The sequence below is a fragment of the Acanthopagrus latus genome, chromosome 14, assembly GCF_904848185.1.
Source record: "Acanthopagrus latus isolate v.2019 chromosome 14, fAcaLat1.1, whole genome shotgun sequence".
NCBI lineage: Eukaryota > Metazoa > Chordata > Actinopteri > Spariformes > Sparidae > Acanthopagrus > Acanthopagrus latus.
Window position 1 is genome coordinate 9,926,172 of NC_051052.1, and position 20,491 is coordinate 9,946,662.

At 44.2% G+C, this 20,491-nt stretch overlaps 1 protein-coding gene across 6 annotated transcripts in view; it reads right to left on the bottom strand.

The window, feature by feature from the left end:
- dock4b (dedicator of cytokinesis 4b) overlaps positions 1–13,545 on the bottom strand; it is a 125,519-nt gene extending 111,974 nt beyond the window's left edge. For all 6 annotated transcript variants that reach the window (XM_037121611.1, XM_037121608.1, XM_037121610.1 and 3 more), the window contains exon 1: positions 13,305–13,545. In XM_037121611.1, coding sequence (XP_036977506.1) covers positions 13,305–13,341 — 37 coding nt within the window. In that variant the 5' untranslated portion in view covers positions 13,342–13,545. The remainder of the gene's footprint in view (positions 1–13,304) is intronic.
- Between the last annotated feature and the right edge of the window lie 6,946 nt (positions 13,546–20,491).

Here is a 20,491-nt window from a genome sequence, read left to right on the forward strand (position 1 = left end):
AACTCGACACAAGCTGGAGGGAGAGAAGCCGCGGGGGTGCTACTAAATGTCAAATCAGGTGCACGGTCGTACCTGTAGATAATGTACCTGGGTGTGACTGAATCAGGAACCACACATGTGAGCGGTGGAGGTCATCAGCTGCACTTGTCTCTAATCAGAACCAAAAGCAAATAAAAAAGTTCTTCCCTTCCCGCTTCAGGAAACAACAGCAGCATCAGCAGCCGTGCTCGAACATATGTCATAAACGTGTGCAGTGCAGCATGCTCCATTTGTGCATCAGTATTTTTAGCATCCCATTATGTCAGCACAGCACAGCAGAAGGCCCGAGCTGGTCCGAGTGAACTGAGAGAGAGCGACAGGGAGCGAGAGGGAGGGAGGAAGGAAGACAATGTGCGGTTCTGCTCCGGTAATGCGAGCCACTCGTATGAGTCCTGGCTGTGAAGAATGTGTTTTGCTATTCCACTTGTCCAATTAAGTTTATTTTCGAGGGCGATGGAAAACAAATACGCCTCGTTTCACTGCTGTGGCTGCTTACCATCAGGCCCCTCGGGGTCCTGTGTGAAAAGAAAAAAAAAAGTCAAAATCAAGAGGATGGGATTCATGACAGGAGGCATAAATCACATCACAATCCCTCTCAACCACCCTTTCAAGCTAAAACAACATGAAAGCATCTTTCTTCAAACAGCTCAAAGACTGGAAGATGATACTGGGCTTTGTAATGACCATCAAGGTCAAAATGGAACCTGTGACAGGTCATTAAGCTGTAGATAAATAGGTAGGTGGAAACATGATCCAAAAAGAGATTTCCATTATTGATCCATTAACAGAAGAGATTACTCTCTCTGGGAAATACTTCTACTTGGGCTGTGATGCTATTTTAAAAAAAAAAAAAACCAAGATGCCCTTGGGAATGAAACAGAAACCAACACAATCTCACATATTCAGTTACTTGACTTGCAGTCAAAAAGGCACCTATTGAAATAAATACCAGTAAATGTGGGCATTTGTCTCGTCCAAGCTTCTGTACTATTTCCACGCCAGCGTCTGTATATTTTATCTGAGGCCAGCTCTCAACACAAATTGCTTGTTAGCAAGAATAGCCAGGGGCCTCGAAAGGTACCCGCAGGGAGGGGAGCTGCTATAGGATCACAGTTTTGCGCTGCTCATGTCGTGTGCAGAGCCGGCATACATGCAAACAGTAACTCTCCTCTCCCGTCATCTCCTGTGCTGGACTGAACCAGCTGCCTGAGGTGTCCCATCCGCCGCCATGGCCCGGACCGGCCACATTTTACTCCCAGCACAAAGGCTCCCACAGTGGGGGGGGTTTTCCTTTCGCATTTCCCCTCTCGCTCCCACACAAAGGGGATCCATTTCAACCGCTTTTAGCAGCGCCACTTTCCACTTTTAGCTCTCCCTCCCCTGAGGGTGCGACTGGGGGAAGGAGGGAAATAAAGAACGCCAGGTGGATGCTTGGGGAGAGGTTAGGCTTGTGGCAAACAGGGCCACTTCAAGTCGATCCCGCTGTGGTCAAAACGTTGCCTTTTCTTGGTAATGCCTGGTGGGGGGGAAGAAACTGATACAAGTGCCTGGAGTGACCCTGTGTGTCTGGACTAGCTCTGTGTTGCTTCATGCTATCTGAGAGCTGGTTCAACATCAGTACATATGTTTGAATAAAACAGAGATTGGCTTCCCGTTTAACATATTGGAAAACACATTTGTCCACTATCAAAGATGGAGACTGAGCTAAGCCCGCAGCTAGTTAGCTTAGCTTCGCACAAGACTGAAGAACAGCTTGCATTTAAAATATTGATTTATATATGTGGTATCGTGATGCATCCCAAAAATAACACAATATAACTTGAAGGGCATATCGCCCAGCCTCACTCCTGCTACACATTTATTGTGCAGACATGAGAGAAATTCTTCTCATCATACTCTCAGCAAGAGGCAAACAAGCGTTTTCCCAGAAATGTCAGACTATTCCTTTGGCAACATGGAAACATGACATTTTTGTGACTGCGTCTCCTTGTGGTTCTCGCTCAAATGATAGGAAGAAGAAATACCCAGTGTACTGAATCAACAGAAGGAATCCTCTGTGCCACTTCCAGAAAAAAGGAGCACAAACAAAGCAAACCTTACAATGCACTGCGATGCCAAACTTAGAAGAAGGCTGAAAAGGCCCCATTCAATCAACCATGAGAGGCAGGAAGCGGGCAGACTATCGGTCTTTCTCCCCTCAGACAAGCAAAACTTCAAATGATCCAGTAGCTCAGATGTTTGGGGGGGGGGGGGGGGGGTTATTAATTTAAGACAAGTATTTGACTAAGAAATCTGTTTCTGTCTCTGCGTGGTTTGAAGGCTTTCCCTCTTAACTGCATAAACATTGCAAATAGGAACAGTCCCCGAAGAGGAGCCGGGTTGAAAAGAGGAGACGTAAGAAGTGAACTGGGTCGCAGTTGGAGGTTTAGTCAACCTGATGAATTAAACAGACTCTCTGAGGCAATAACACTCTGCAACACCCACACAATTAATTTAGGAATTCATCGGGATTGTTCAGCTGGGGAGAAGCAGTCAGTTTTGGGGTAATCACATTTCGAGTTCATCTAATTTCAAAGTTGTGACTCTTCTCTTCTCTTCCCTACGTAAATCAAAATTGAGAAAAACCCCACATGCAGAATACTACACATCCTATACCGTCTCCTTCTATAGAACGAAACTATTTCAATCAGGTGGGCAGTCTTGCATGCAGAAAAAAAAGAAAATCAATTGCAATTGTCCTCAACACTTCAGACTCAAATTGACTGGTAGAAAATCAGCCGTGACGAAGCGAGCGGCAGTGGGCTGCAATGAAAAGCTCTTTTGAAAGTCAACCTGACATTAAACTGGCTTTTCTGTGCGCGGGCAGAGAGAGGAAGTGAGGGGATCCGACAGAGGAGAGGTGAGGAGGGCGGGCGGAGAGCCAGCGCCTCGCATGCAGCAGGTCGACATGCAGAGGAGAGCCAGGCCGTCATCTCGACTGCACAGCAGGAGCAGGAAACGGATCGCTCACACACACAAACACACGCACGTGAACCTCAGAGGGGCCAGAGATCGAATGCCGAGACCGCTTATATACCCTGATCCAACTGCAGAGGAGGCGTGCACGCACAGACAAACGCATCGCGCAGGTAATAAGACAGCTAACGGCCAAGGTCGGCAAGGCTGCTGCCCAGAAATCAGCCAGGCAGCAGCTGATGCTCCTGGTGTGGTCTTTTAACACAGATAGAGAGAGTGAAGAAGGCTGGAAAACAGTTCAATCTCAGAGACGACCACGAGGGAAACCGATCCATGTCACTGCCACAGCTCTTCAGCCCACAGTCAATATACACCACTAATATGCTGCACCTGTGGCGTGTGTGAGTGTGTGCAAGCATCTCTGTTTGCCCCGGAGATTTCCGCGGTCAATTCTGAAATGATCGTCGCTAAAACCTGCTCTGATTCCAAAATGTGTGCACAGGCCTCCAGAAAAGGAGGACGAATAAATAGAGCGACGAGGGAGGAAAAGAAAATCCGCACAGGCAGAATAATCAATATGACAGCATAAATGACAGGGATGCAGGGTCATTCTTAGGTCGTTCATGCACCGGAGCGAGTGTGAAAACAGCTGTCTTCCTCATTAAAAAAACACTGTTAAGATACCAAGGCTACGAAGAGAACAGATCCTCACAGAACACAGGGAGACGGGAACACGCCATCTGTCTGCCTGCTATGCTCTTCAAAATAACTGCAGATTCTGAGATAAAGTAGATTTTTTTTATTTTTTCTGCATCCATCCCTTAACCTTTTTCTGACCCCTGCCTCCACTACACCTGATCATATGGCAGCTTGACAACTTGAAATAATGTTGGGTCACTTAAGGTAGATTCAAGCTGATTTGTAGTTTCTAGCCAATGAGTTTTGATTTTGCTGACAGAGACGGCAACTTCATTTTTAACAGTTTTTATCAGCTGTAGCTTGATAGCTGATAACAAGCACCATGAAAATGTGTCTTAAATCTGCTATTGCTGGCTGTAGACAGCGCTGTGCTAAAAGACTGAGCTACAACTGCATGTCCATGGCAAAAATGTCTGCATCCACCATGTAGAAAACATGGAATTGGAGAAGCTTTGTTAGCTTTTACAGGAAAATGCAAGCTTAGGCTGTCATTTTTTAGCATCTCCTAGTGCTTAGCTAACAGAAAAAACAACACTTGGATGAGCAACATAGGTCAGACTTTTAGAGATGTCATACAAAAAAGCTTTATTGGTTGTATTTACCTTATTTGAAAATAGAAATTGCTTTCAGGATGCCACAAACTGATGAAGTTGGCAAACGTAGCCCGATTTCTGATAACGAGTTTGGCTAGGGATTCAGTGTTCTCAAATATGACAGATACAGTGGCAGAAATGCTAACATAGCTAGCGTAACGTAACGTAAGATATAACGCTACGTTAGCTAATGGTGTGGTTCTTAGGCTTGTAAGTGACACTTAGCTAGACTTGCTAACATCTGCTTTGCAAAAGAGAAAGCAGTTAAATTCATTAGCTCCACTCCAAAAAAGTTCAAATTTGCCATGCTATGATTGGACTACTGCCATTTGGGGGAGGGATTAAGGGAATGGTCAACTAATATTGCTAGCAGCTGCTTAAAATAATCCATTTTGGTACGAAGTAGCACAAAACCATTTTCATCTGTTAAGAAAAATGCATTTGCGGGGTTTAAAATGCTTTTGCTTTGTCAACAGCAACATCTCCTTTATTGAAACAACAACATTTGCTCCAGCAACCACTTCAATACAACAGTTTTCATAGTTTTCAAATCTCCTTTTGGAATGAAATGCTTCCAATCAAAGGCAAACATGCTCAATAGGATTTGATGTGGGGTGGAATATGTAGCACAACAAAGATGTGTAATATCTGTAGCTACAGCTCTATCCCAAAGCCTGTGGGGCATCTGTAGTGGTTTATCATCATCAGACTTGCAGTCCGCTGAGGCTGCTGCAAGCACACAACCAGAAAATACAACATACAAGCGTGCACACGAGCATACAAGCGCACGCATGCAACATTAGAGAGCTGCCACAAATATGCACTCATGCTTGAATAGACACAAAAGTGGCAAACACACACAGTGTTTGGGGATATCTAGGACAGGTGAGTATGGAGGGGAAGGGGAAAGAGAGCGAGACACATGTGGAAGAGAGATAAAGGTGGAACAGACTGCAGCACAGATAGGGAAGAGGGAAGTGGGCTATTGAAAGAAGGGAAGAGAGAGAGAAAAAAAAGCCAGACAGAGGAGGAATGAGTGAGCGATAGATGTGAAGAAAGAGGCAGAAAGTGAGATAAGGGTCATCACAGTGTGACCTGCCGTCTGTGGAAACAGTTCACTCTGCTGGAATGAGCGGAGGGAGGGAGGATACAAAGAGGGGAAACAGGAAGCAAAAGGAACCAATTCAATACCACAGAAATACACGAGCATTTCCATTTAATTAAGGCACTACGAGACGAAAGTAGAACGGAGAGGGAATGGATGAGGCCAACAAGGAGTGGACAGTACTGTGGGTGGACGCCCAGTCAAGGTCGAGCATTCTGTCTGAAGACCTTTCACCCTCTTCCTCTGTCTCCGCCTGACGGGCTGACACTAATCCTGACCGTCGGCCCGCTGATCAACTCCTGACTGCGTCCTCGCTGACCTGAACTGGACTGTGATGCTTTACAGAGGAACTGAGCTGCATGTTGTGGAGACAGTTTTGCTGACAGCATCCTGGCACTTGGATGGATTTAGGCCATGTCCACATTTGCATCTTTAGTCCTCTGTGGTATTCAATCCACACTAAGCACTTTGTTTATACAACCTCAATCCGATCTTTTAACAAACACTTGCTTTTGCCTTTGTATTGTGGATGGAGCATCAGAGCTTGAGAAAATGCACAGGTTTGACTGGCATTAAATCAACCTTCACAAACAGTGAAGTGGCCTGGCAGGACATAGGACATTCACTATAAACAAGGGACACATCCTGCTTCTTTGATAATGTTTGATTATACTACATTGCTAGCAAGAAACCTGTATTAAATTGGCAGAAGGAAAGCGAGTTTGCTAGCAGCCGTGGGGAGCAGAGTCCATCGGTAACAGAGCTGATAGCTTACAGCTAATAAATCAAACAGTCAATGGAGCCAATAGCTTGAAGCTTACAGAGCTAATAGAGCTTACAGCTAACGGAGCTAAACACATAGCAGGGCAGAGACTCTGTTCAGAGGTAAATGAAAGTTTTAAGAGTGAAAGGCAGTTTAATTTGACAAAACAACAAGTTTGCACTAAATAAATGTACTGAAGTACTTCAGCTGAATACAGTTTGTACTTCGAATGCCAATCCAAAACAACTAGAGCCCATTGTTGTTTGCCAGTCATCAGAAAATGTAGGTGTCACCATTTTGCTGTTGATCTGGCATGTGCACATTTAAAATTGGTGTTGACATGTCCTTAGTGTCATCATAAAACTGCCAAGGTTAGGATGCAGAGGAAATATTCTCTGGAGAATAAACTCGCCCCCAATGCAGATGTGGCCTAATGAGGGTCAATCATCCCACAGAGAAATATATTACACTGCCGAACCAAAACCAAAAGAACGTATTAGAGGTCAATTCTATATTCAAAGATTAACAGGCTAATTGAAGACGGAGACAACCACGACCATTAGCACTTCTTCAATTATGCATATGTCCTTTAAGCAAGACTTGACACTCTATTATCCATCCATAATACATTAATGTTGGAAGATTTATACTGAACACACCATAACTATCCTTTTTTTATTAGGATGTTAATAATGAATTAAGCACACTGGTTTCAGTGACAGAGGTAGCTATTACTAAAGAGAGCTTTATGGGAAAATGGAAGGCTTGAGGTCATTACGATGCGCTGGGTCAGCCACACAACCGCTCACACAAATCAATGTACACTTCCTTTATGGTCGATAGACGCCCGCCTGGATTACAGCCACAGCACACAGATAACTGATGCTGGACCAGTGCCGGCAATCACTTTTCTGCCGCAAATGAGCACAAAAAACAAGTGTCTCTTGGCGCATAAACAGCTCTCCTCACCCGCCAATCAAGTTGATTGTCACTGGCAGACGCCCTTCGTTTATGAGAATAGCATGTCAGTCATGTCTCTCCCCCCTCCCTGACCCACAAAGATGACAGAAATACACACACACACACACACACACACACACACACACACACACACACACACACACACGCTCTATCCTCACCTCCACTACAGCAGCACCACTGATCAGTTAAGCTGCTGAATTCCTAATAGGACACATCCCATTAACCTCTCTCAAGCGGGGATCAGGGATTGATATCGAGGAAGGGGAACCACAGCATCACAGCGGGCCCGCTACAAATGCTGAGTAACAGAGAAGCTGGCATGAAAGATAGAAGGGCTTGATCTTCTCATTGCAGACACCTCTCTTTAGTCTCTTTAGTCCAACCAAAGGTCCAAAACAATCATAAATCATTTACAGTCATATATCACAAAGACACACAAATAGCTGGTGATTCATTTTCACTGTTTTTCATGTAAATTATGGATTGTACATTAAAAACGTTGGCACCCAATAAACAATAAGTTGCAAAAGATCAGTGCACAAGCGAGCCTCTGAGAAAGATGTCCGGCAATAATCACACAGACAAGCATTTGAAACCAATATTTCATGTGAAGTAATGGCCATTATAATGGCCATATGCATCCTGGTAAACTGGAAATCATTGGGCCATCTCAGCGTAGAAGCCTCGTCTCCCTACAGCAAGTGCGCTCGACTGCCACTGGATTGGAAATGCAGAGAGGCTCCCCCAGCTGCCCGTCTCGTTATTATACATGGATGTGGACAGACAATTACAGCATATTTGTTTGTTTGTGTCACCAAATCCAATGGGATTCACCAGGGCATCCCCAGAGTAAGTGTGGTGACTGAAAGCTGGAGGGAGATGAAAAGATATGATTTTCATTTCTACAAAATACAACTGAGATGACACAACTGTGTCTTTCTCCTGTGTCTAGTGTTGCTGAATGAAAACAAACGAACAACGTTTGTGCTGTTTGGGTGTTTTCTTTCATAATTAAGGACTCCATATTAAATAGAGCATAGTTTAAGTGGGCACCACAAATGAACCAGTGGTGGCATTTCTCCAACCCTGTCCTCACGTCTCGGGCTGCGTTTCTGCCACAAAGGCTATTATTGTCGGGGTGAATCAGCAATGAATAAAACGCTCACTGAGTTCGTCATATGTCACATGTCCATGTAGATTTATTTAACCCTTGCGTGCACACACACCAGGGAGCAGCTTGTGTGTAGTAGTGGGCCGGGTGGTTAACTCACCACTCACTTTTTTTTTTTATTTTCTGCATCTGTTCAATTCACAGGGGAGCCTCCTACAGTCTCCTCCCGCGTTGAGTGATTGCATTGGGCGAGTGTGTGCACATACTATGGAGGAGAGAGGGGCGATATCTCTGCAGATGGAGACGAGGCAGCGGGCGAGGAAGCAATTACAAGCTGGTAGGCTTCATCTCGCCACGCCCCCTCCCCCCACTTTCTTCCGTACATCGCCCTGGGGCTTGCTGAATTAGAGAATCATGGGTATAATGGTGGAATGGGCCTCAGGGCCCCCTCCAAAACAACCTGCTAATCCCCTGTGGAGTGGGAGGGTAAGGGAAGGGGGGGCATTGAATTTGGGGGTAACAGGGCAGGGCGGACGCCCCGACAATGAGTCCACCCCTGACACGCGCCAGCACCCTCCACCCCCTATCAAACACAGCAACATCCCCCCAAGGGAGGAACCAGCCATGTTAGCCATGGGAGAGCAGGAAACCCCCCGGCTCGATACTGGCCCTCCATCGCAGCCAGGCCTCGAGCAGGAACATTCAATCAGGCCACTGCTTCTCTCCGTCTTTATCTGACGTTATGAGTATTTGCTTTGTCCAGAGCAAGGTTACCTACCGAACCAAGCTTCTCCAGCCATCGGTGGAGAATTCCACATGCACACACACGGACGCAAAAACAGCTCGTTAAAAAGGTTTAATTATGTGTCTGAATTATGATGAGCAATGACATGCTTGATTGGTTGTATCAAACGGGCCTTAATGAGGACAAAGGCCTCACTCTGTCTGTCTACAGCATTAACTCTATGTCTACTCTAAACATGACACGAGTCAGCCTCGGGTAAGTTCTGCAGTCAGCGACCAAGTCAAGTGCGTTTGTCGTCAGTGACATTTGTGACAGAATATCCATCATGGACTCACAAGACATCCTTGGGTACATCTGTCATCCAAGATTCAGTTTTCTCAGCTCCATACCTCTTCTTATCCACTGTCATCTGATCTCATCATTTTTACTGCCAGCCTAACCCATTTTCATGTTCAACTTCATGACTTTGATATTCTCCCCCTTGGCTCAATCTAACGTCTCCATATCCCAAGTCCATTTAGGAGTCAGATATTAACATTGTGTCATCAATCTTCCAACCATCCTGATTCAGGTTGAGAAGCAGTAATCACTCCTCTGGTGGGCTAATGGTTGCCTTAACATCAACTCGCCGAGAGTCCATTCATATTTCATCAATGGCAGTGGCCCCCGTCTTCCCTGGGCCCCGCTTCGCTGGTAAGGCGAATCGACATCAAACGCTGCAACCTTCCAATTAAACAGCAAGACATTCTGATCTCATCTCGATTTGGCCCGAGATCAAATGTTCCTGCAAGCATCCAAGGATTTCCAAGCCCTTTCAGTTAGCCAGCCCCCCTGTCAAAAGGGGATAAAATGTTCGCTGAAAGCACCTGGAGGGGATCACATTTAAAATGGCTGAGGTAGGGACTTTCTTGTACCAATATTTAGATATCACAGCAATCCTACGGCGTGGATATTCATCAGAGACCAAAAAGGACTGAGCAGAAAAGTAAAAACAGATGTGAATCAACGATGTTAATTTTACCGGAGGTATGATTTCGCTCTGTACCATTTCAGGTAGTGTTTTGCTGGAAGTTGCGCAGACCTGTGGAAAGGCGACAGCTGTTCATCCTGGCATGAATAATTAAGGATGAGATTCCATCTGGGGATCAATGGTCATTACTGGTGAGAGGGTATTTGGAAAAGAGGATAAACATTTGGCTACCCCTTTTCCCCTCCATAACAGCTGAAGGAATATTTTGCCTTGTCAAGGAAAAAGGTTTGGCGCCAGTATACTCCATCAGAAGTGCTTCTCAGAAGGTCAAACAGCATCTGAAACCCCTTCCCTCACATATTTTCAAACATAGGAATTAGGGGAGCTGTTGTCCCAATATTCAAACGATTACCACATCTCGACCATCTCTATGACAGCTGACTTTTCAACCAGACTTGTGAGTGTGGTAGAACAGCTTTTGCTTTCTTGGTTAAATAACACATCGTATGAACCAGCTATTTTGGAGCACAACCTGGACTTGATGACAGCTCCTGGAGGTACAGTCGGTGACTCTGGAGGAAAATAGTTGAATGTTGAGACGCATTCCAAGGTCGGCAAATAACGATACTTTGGGTTGGTGTTTGGACTGAATGGCCTGTTGTTGGTGTCCAGACTGAATAACAGCAATCAGCCATTGGAGAGTCTCATTCCCGGTTCATCAAAATACTGATACATTGGGTTGGCCTTCTGACTCCTCAGTAGGAAGTTGGTATCTAGACTGAACACCAACGACCTTCTCTTGAGGTTGGTTCCCAGGTTGTCAAATACCTATGCTTTGGGTGAACCTTCAGACTCGGTGAGTGGATGTTGGCACCATCACCCAGTCCTTGAGTCTACTTCCGATTTTGTCAAATACCGACCTGTGGGTGGGTCCTCAGACTTATCAGTTGGTCATTGGTGTCTAGACTGAGCACCAACAACAAATCATTAAGGTTGAGTCCCAGGTCGTCAAATACTGATGCTTTGGGTGGATCTTCCGACCCAACGATTGGTTGTTGGTGTCTTAACTGTTCAATAACACCTAATCACTGAGTTTAATTTCCACGTCGTCAAATACCACATCGATATTTGATGGTATTTCCTGCTGCCTTTGAGCTAACCTAAAGCATCTGTATTTTATGATTTGGGAACGAGACTAAACTATCAACAGTCTCCAGAAACGCCTACTGCACCTTTAGAGAGACTATTGAGTGTTTTAAAGTCTCCACTGGTCCACTTAAACAGGATGACTGGCATTTTTCTCCAGATGTTATGGTTGGGAATCAGATCAACAGTACAAACAAAACCAGAAGACAACAAACACATCGAATTCCCTGAACTTCAGACAGAAGAAACACTCAACCCACTGTCCTGCTAACATGTTAAAGTTATATTGTTGCGTGTGTGTGTGTGTGTGTGTGCATGCGTTCGTGCATCAACATAATTTCACAACCGGAAAACATCACAGTTCCTTCCTCAAAAAAAAAAGGACCCGGCCACAAAGAAGCGCACCGCTGACAAAACATGTCTTAAAAAATAAATCACAGCCAATTATTTGAGTCTTATTGCTGTTATTGAGGGGGGAAAAATGGGATAAAGAGCCTTAATCCAATTAACAGGGCCCCCTCTCGCAGTGCGGGGACAATGGCAAGCCTTCAAAATAAATGTCTTCCTTTTATCCGGCCATGTGAGTTTGACAGGAGGGAGAGGGTTTAGGAAGTAAATCTTTCCAACCCTATCAAAATATGGAAGCTATGGGCTCCAGCGGGCTCCGCCTCGCACCGGATTAAGTATCACATAATACAACTTAACAGAGACTGAGGTCAGCTCTTTAGCACCTACAGACAGAAAGGGGAAACGAGCCTACCAGGGGCAAATTAGCAGGCCAGACCAACAGAGTGTGACACGGGGAGGGCCAAAGGCTCGTTTCTGGTTCACCGGGCTTCACCGATTTTTAGGTCACGGTGGCAAGGTGGCACCTTTTTGGACACTAAGCAAACATTTACAAGAGCCCGGGAGTGTGCCTTATTATGCAACACACACACACACACACACACACACACACACACACACACTGCAGAGAGAGAATGTGTGATCTCTCTCATCCCATCAGTTTTAAAAGGGTTTTTTTTTCCACGGCCACTTTTTTTCTTTTTCTTTTTCTTTTTTCTGCTCGCAGACACATTACAAAATAATCATTATAGGCCGGGGGCGGCTGCAGGGATCGTGTGGTGTGGGGGGGGGGACCAGAGCATCACACGTGAGCGCGCGCACACACACACACACACAGCAGACCAACATCTCTGGGGGAATATAATTATGAGACATTTAAGCCGCCTCTCAGAAGCCACATCTCAATGAACCCCCCTCTTCTTCTTCCTCTTTTTTTTTTTTTTTTTTTTTTTTTTTTTGCCGGTACAGACAGGCAAAGAAGAAATTCTTACCACACCAACAGGACTCTGTGTGGGATTTTTTTTTCCATCCCTCCCCTACATTTGGCACGGGCTGCGTTGTTGTCGCTTGTTTGTCTCACTTCAGTGTTTGATCCAGAGCTTCCCCTCACAGACAGATTCTTGAACAATGCAGCGAAGGGGACACACACACACACACATTTTTTTTTTTTGTAGGACCCCTCGCGATGATCAGAATCACTCACACACACACACACAAACAACAAATATTCTGCGTGTTTTTCTTTGCTCAGATTTGTGTTTCTTTCGAAGAAACTGGCGGAGCGATAATACACAAGACAGACACATACATACACACATACACACACAGCGGCTGGCTGAAAGAGGCAACTGATTTCTCTGCCCCCTTCTTCCATTCAAACAGACAGAGAAACACATACAAAAGATAGCAACACTGTAGTTTATACCCGGACAATAGGGCAAAAAGCACGAGCAGAGGGGGGCTATACAAAAAAAGAAAAGAGGACAAATCAAAATGTGGCTGTGCGTTTGGCGAGCCGTGGGGGGTCAGAGCGACAACCCCTATGCTTTGCAATGTGGCAGTCAGATGAAGCTCCCATCACGGGCTGTTAGCGGAGCTGATGCTGCCTTATGTTGATATAAAACACACACACACACACACACACACACGTCTCAAAAATAACAACTCTCTGCGCTTGAAAATCCATCTTTTCGCAGAAGAAGCCAGCTCACCTCCGCGAAAACCCATCCGACACACTGCCCCCGTCAGCACTGAATGTGAGTGAACGCAGCGGAGTACAGGCAGCTTTTTTTTTTTTTAATACAAATTAAAAAATACAACAACAAAAAATCCATAAAGGCAGTGAACTTACCGACGCCGTATTTTTCATTTTCCGTAGGTATCCACATGTTTACGGTCGGCGCATTTAAGTGAGCGGTCGGAATAGCAGCGAAAAGCAGGGTTTGGGTGCTGTGTAACGCATTCTACTGGCGTGCTTTCCTCCGGTCTGTAGTAGGAGTCATTGTTTAGGTTACAGGGAGAGAAAGCTGCCGCCGCTGCTGCTGCTGCTGCTGCTCGTAGTGGTACGGAGACGTGCAGCGTTCAAGTGCTGCCGGAAATTCGAGGATAACGGTGTCAGCGCACTTCTGACGTGAGGAGCACGAGAGCTGTACCGGTGCCTGCGTTTAAATGAATGCATTCAAACACTTATGTATATTCGCTGGTCATTTAAGCTTGAGTTCTTAAGCTATTGCAGTACAGCTTTTCAGTTAGCAGTCTACCTCTTGATAACAGTGGTTGGTGCTAGTGGCGCCATTCCGGTTGGCAAATGTGTGTAAGGCTAGTAAATGAGCGTCAGACAATAACAAATTGCGGAGCATTTCTGCCATATTATGTTACTGACTCAAAACAATGATGTTGAATAGCAACAAAAACACAGAAAATTAACTAAGACTACAGTTACAACTCTGAAATGCTGTAAATAGGTTTGCTAAGTTAATGCTAAAGAGCATACATGGCTAGTACCTCAAACATTAGCCCATTAATGATAAGTTAAAATAATACACGATGCTAGCTGGGTTTTTTTGCTGGCAAAATATAATACATTAAACTGGAAGCAGGTGTTTTTTGTGACCAATGTAAAAACAATAACAACAACAACAACAAAAACACCTGCATCCAGTTTAAATATGCTAGCTTCTTCCCATCCTTCACTGATGAATTACTGGCAGACAAATCCTTACGAAATATTGGCTACACGATCTCGACAGTATGTATATTCTGTGCAGTTATCTGATATGGACACATAGCCTTGCTTATTTAAATATATATATATATATATATATATATATATATATATATAGATATATATATATAGATATATATATAGATAGATATATATATACAAGCAAACTTACATTTGACCTCCGGATTCTGCCATGTTACTGCAAAGCAGCAGTCTGCCTCGTCCCTACAAATACAGATGCTTCAGCAAGTTGTCCAACATGAGTTTTATTATTATTATTATTATTATTATTATTATTATTATTATTATTATTATTATATCACAGCTGGTTGAGTTTTACAAGAGGCTGCTGAGATTTACAAAAATCGGATGTGAGAAACCCCGAGGTGCACTTGAATGCAGCAGCATCGCCAGCGCAGCGATAACCGAGAGCAAAGCATTCTGGGACTTGTAGTAAAAAGCCTTTGACGTCACTGAGACTAGTAAAGATGTCCTTATCCATGGCATATTTACAGAAAGAAAGAAAGAAAGAAAGGCAAAGAAAGACAGAAAGAAAGAAATCATACACATTGGAAATTACACCCCTCATTTTCTTTTTGTCAGTATTAGTTGTGACCTTGTAGTTGTGGAGAGTCCTGTCTTGGACACACAAGACCTTCTACTGGGACAACTGGTGCATGAAAAATACATGAGATTACTACATGTGAAGAAAACCGGAGGAATTCCACAGGCGAAAATAAAAGAGTTCAACACACAGCTCTCAGTGTGTGTGTGTGTGTGTGTGTGTGTGTGTGTGCGTGCATGTGTGTATATGTGTGTGTCTGCGTGCGTGTGTGTGTGCGTGCATGCGTGTGTGCGCACATGAGAAAGTGAGTGTCTTCATGCCTGTGCAGCATGTAGGGTGAGTGCATTTACACCCAATGTCGCACATTTTTTATGAGCCGGCTGTCCTCACCGTCGAATGCATCCATAGCATCCATACACTCGGCCAGTTTTCTGTTCCGCTCCGTGCAAGCTCTCATCATCTGTCTGGGTGTCGCTGGTGTTGTGTTCGAGTACAAAGGATTTTTGTAAAAACCCTTTATAATGCATGTTCATTTCCCATGCTGCAAATGGTGCATTAAAATGCTTTGAAGTGTCAAATGTGCCTCTCTTTTCTCTCAGTCTCGTCGCTGGTTGGCATGTCCACTTACCCATCCACCTTTGTAGTTTGCATGGTGAATTATGAATGGATGTGCCATGAAAAAGCAAGCAACCCCAGGCTCGCTGCTGGCTTTGTAGGTTAAAGTATACACCCTGTGCTCGGGGTATCATGGGTCGCATGTTATCCCTCTTGTCTTATCAGCCCTGTTTCTCTCACTGTACACAACACTATAGTGTGTAGAGTGAATGCCATGGAATAACATTTAATTAAAAAGCAGTCCTGCAGACAGAGCTGGTTTAATTTTCTACAGCGCGCTTCATCCCCATACGGCCTCCTTCGATATTTCTGATTGGAGAGGTGGGGGGTTGTGGGTAACAGGGTCGGGTGTGGGGGATTGTCGGAATGTTCTACTTCACATATGAATAAATCATATGCCGGGGAGCAAAGTAAGACAGGAACCCAGTGGATTCATCCCTGCGAGGACAGTAGATTGGAGCCCTTTTGGAAAGTGGAAACAAGACTATGTTCAAACTTGGGCTGCCGCCGCAGTTTGATCACAATAGAGGTGAAGAAATATGGTGAGGTAAACAACAGGGAGGACAGATAAGAGAAACAAAGCTGCCCGCTGCCTACAGATAAATAAGACTTGACTGAAATGATGTAGTGTTTTGTCGTCATAGTATATATGGAGTGAAGCATGTATTTTCCGACGAAACCATTGTTCGCTTACAGTTTCAGGTTCAAAAGAAAAAGTTAATTTACTGAATCAGATATCTGGAAAGAGCCTTTAAACACACTCAAACTGGTACGGCAAAATACGCAGAAATAAGAAGTAGTAGAGTACTGTGTCTTCAGCCCTGCTAACTGCTCCGCAAAGCTCTACTTTTGCAGAATCATTTTGTGAGCTAAATGCTAATATCAGCATGCTAACGTTCTCACAACGATGACGCTGACATGCAGATGTTCAAAGATACAACATGTCACATTTCTGCATTAAAATGTCTTAAAATTAGACCTTATCCTTATCTCAAATGTTTCCAACAATGTTCAAACAAAACTCAAGCTAACGGGGCGTTTCCTTCGCTCGCTGTTGCTATAACTTGCGGTATATCACCGGCTGCTATGTCAGAAATCTTACCTCATCCATTCACACTTCTGCCCAAATGACGTCAAATGGCAATGGTGGTTGTTAAACACAGGAGACAGCAACTCCCATGATCCCATACATCTTAATGACATCATCAAACTCAGAAATCAGGCAACATACGGTGTGTTTAACAGGTTATGCTTTATCATGATAAAAATCTTGGTATGCTACTACTATCAGCATGTTGGCATGCAAGTTTTAGCTCATTAGTTAAAACAAAAAGCTAAAACAGCTAAATTTGGCTAATAAGCATTAAACTCACCAAATTAAAAAAAAAAAAAAATGTGCTTGATGATTGCTTGATGATGGCGCCAGATGAGATGATAGGGAATTGCCAAAGTCATCAGCATTCATCCTCTGGGGACCATGAATGTCAAATATTATTGTAAAAAATGTGATGATTTTAATTTAATTCATCCAATCATTGTTAGAAAATGTAAATCTGACACAGCAGACTGACCTACAGATCCTCTGATCAACATTGCCATCCCTACAATCACCCAGCTACAGGAGCATGGCTAAAAATACAAATCTTCAGTATATTTAGCCACAAATTTACTAGCCTTTCGTCGTCTGTGATGCGAAACTGGGTGACACCGTAAGCCTCAGACTGACAGAGACTGATGAAGTGGCAGCTGGGGGGCTGAAGATGGAAAAAAGGGGAAGAAGAGGGATCAGAGGTGACGTATCTGCTCACTGACCACACTGTAAAAGGATTATCTGGCTAGGCTGAGGACAGGTTGAGTCACCCAGCACTCTGTTTAGGCGCCGTATATTTTCCTTCCTCCTTCCCTTCATCTCTTCATCTCCACTTCCCTTTCCTTTTAAGGTCCATTCCAGTGTCCACACATTTCATGTTTGCTCCGAGTTTCATCAGGGGGGACCCAGATGTTACCTGCGGGGTGTCACGGTTGAGAGTGCGGCGGAAGATGATGGCGGGAAGATGGAGTCGGTCATTGCCACAGACAGCTCCACTAGCCCAGATGGGCTCTGAAGATTGCTCAGCATTTCCGTCACTCAACCACCAGACTCTTTTCATCTCTGGCCCATGGCCACGAATAAACGAAACATCTGCGCCGCATGAATCAAGACGGCTAGGGTGAAGAGAAAGGAAGACATATGTACTTTGCTTTTCAGTTTTCATTTAGGGACAACACGTCTCCTATCAGCTCCTCTCAGTCTTCCTTTACTTTCAGACCTCCCCCTGTGGGCATCAGATAACTAAAACTACAGTCAGTTTATTTGCCAAAATGTGAGACCACACAAGGCCGATTTACTTTGCTGGCCGGCTGGAGCAAAAAACGACGTTGGCTTATCTCAAGAGACCGCTGCCTATCACCTCTTCTCAGCACTTCTCAGCTTTGATTTAATTCACACCAGGAAGTGTAGGTCAGATGGGGGGAAAAACATATGCCTCCCTTAGCTCGAGCGCAGCAGGCAATATCCTCACCTCCAGTAGAAACAGGGCCTCTAAATATAGCCATGAAAATAGGCTGTGCCTTAGAAGAAAAACACTCCTCTCCTTACACTGTATCATAAGAAGACCGGATTTCACAGCCTAATACCTCCAATGAAGGATCGTCATATAGAAACGCTGGAACTTATTTCCTTAATTACTTTTCCTTGATGGCACATTTACAGTATTGGCACGTTTACTGCAGCTTCGAAAGGGATTATTCAGTTGCTCTTTCTATATCGTGTAATACCTTCTTAGGTTGTAATCCACACATGAAAGCCCAATTTTATTCCCAGGAACATGTGGATCTATTCACACTTGCATGTCTACACACACAGAAACATGTAAGAATCATGTAGTTCACACAACTGCCGGGAAGGCCAAGAAACAGGACTTCAGGAGGACTTCAGCCATGCTAGCAGCTTTGAGCTAAATGCTAACACAAGTTTGCTAACATGCACACGATGATAATACCAACGTATATAGCGGCTGTAATGTTAACCATCTCAAGTGAGTGGTGCTTAGACTAGAGCCCTGGTAGGACTAAATGTAATGTCAGTACTTTAGGCATCAAAGAGTTGGCAACATTTTTTCATTTGATTATTGTGCTAAATTAACAGCTACGCTATGAGGAAAATGCTATAATATTACAACAATTTGCAGTCCATCCCATAGCTGTCAAGACGTTTTATGAAATACCACAAATGTCGGCTCATAGTGACACTAGAGGGAACATGCGAGTCGCCGAACACAACAGTCATCCTCTTGGAACCATGACTGGCTAATTAAAATTCTACTGCTGTCCATCCAATAACTGTTAATACATTTCACTAAATGCACTACATTTCAGTTTACTGGCGACAATAGGGAAAAAAGTCAGAGGATTTCCAAATGCAAAAGGATTCATCTTCTGGGGACCATGAATGTCTGTACAAATATTCAAGGCAATCCATCCAATAGTTGTTAAGACATTTAGTTAAATACCATAAATGCCTCATAGTGCCACTAGTGGAATCACCAGAGATAACAAGATTCATCCTCTTGGGACCATGAATGTCTATTCAAAATATCACGACCATCCATCCAATCATTGCCATCAAATTTCATTAAATTCTACAAGTGCAGGTCTATTTGTGATGATAGAGAAGAAGTCAGAGGATCGCCAGATTTGGAAGGATACATCTTCTGGGGACCATGAATGTCTGCATTATTTCATTAATATTATTTTATTGCATTATATGTATTTCAGTTTGAAACAAAGTGGTGGATTGATAATCCCCCCCCCCCCAATTCAAGATGCATCGCTATTGTCTCTAAAAGTCCTTCAGAACCAATACAAAGCGATGCTAGATATCTGAGCAGTCTGCTTTATCGTCTCCACGTGAAGAACACAAACAACAGAGCAGCATCTGCAGATCTTACAGACTCAGGATGAGAGCAGCATATCACATCAACTTTTTTCTCCCTCCTCTCCGCTGGGCCCCTCACTTCAAACCTTGTTTTGGCTGGATGTAAAAATAGACCTCCTCTGTCTCCCTCCTCAGCACCAACAGGGAACGCGCTACGGATGGCTTCTCATTGGTTTGATATGCAAAACCGCGCTCAGAAGCAGTGAAGTGTGATTTGCAGCGCAGGAATGGAACCTGTCACCTGCAAGTGTTCACCGTGGGAATCAAAAGACTGAAAAGTAGTGTATCCCCCCCATGTTCTCTCTGATGTAGTTTAACCGCTCGTCTGATACACCCAAAACGTTTACGATCAACGTGCTAAAAGGTACAACTATTTTGTTATCTTGTTTTTTTTTTTTTTTGTCTTTTTTTCACTTTTGAAAAGAAATCCTCGCTCCTTCAGGCTTAGTGTCTCACTTTTCAACACGTTCCCAAAGATCTTTGATGCCCACGGGATGTGAACCCTGATCTCGTTTCACGATATCAACAAGTGGAGTTAAAAAGGAGCAGCTCAATCATCTGTTATCTGCTGCAGCCTATGAAGTGGTCTTTTTCATCCGCTCTGTCTCCAGGAAGCCTCCAAAAGGACAGGCTCTCCAGCCGCCCACAGGATTTATTATGCGGTCATGTGCAACCCTGGGATGATCAAGACATTTTCGATTGAAACACTTGCTCTACTGGGCTCTTTGATTGCGAGCGCTCCTCTAGCCTGTGATCATCTTGGGTTTCTTAACTGTGCCGGAGCTAACACGTACAGATCTCGTAAAAATCCCGATGTGCAAAGCTCTTTTAAATATGAGCCGAGAAGCTTGTGTGAGAATGTCTTTACCAAATGCTCCTCCGAGTGTTTTGTCCCCGTTTGGCCCACTCAACCACGAATCACAATTATGTTGCATCGCTCTGAGTACTTTCCGAACCCTGTGGTGGTTTTTAACGTTCCTGGAGGTTTTTCAAACCTTCAAACCGAATGCTTTCCACCAATTCCAGCAGGCAATGCCCAGTATCAATTCTTGTTTTACAGATTTTAAATTGATATGTCGCCTAACTGGTAATGCTAAACCGCTGTCTCTCGACTGGTATTGCAAGAATGAGTTGTAACCGTGAAAGCCGGTTCCTGGT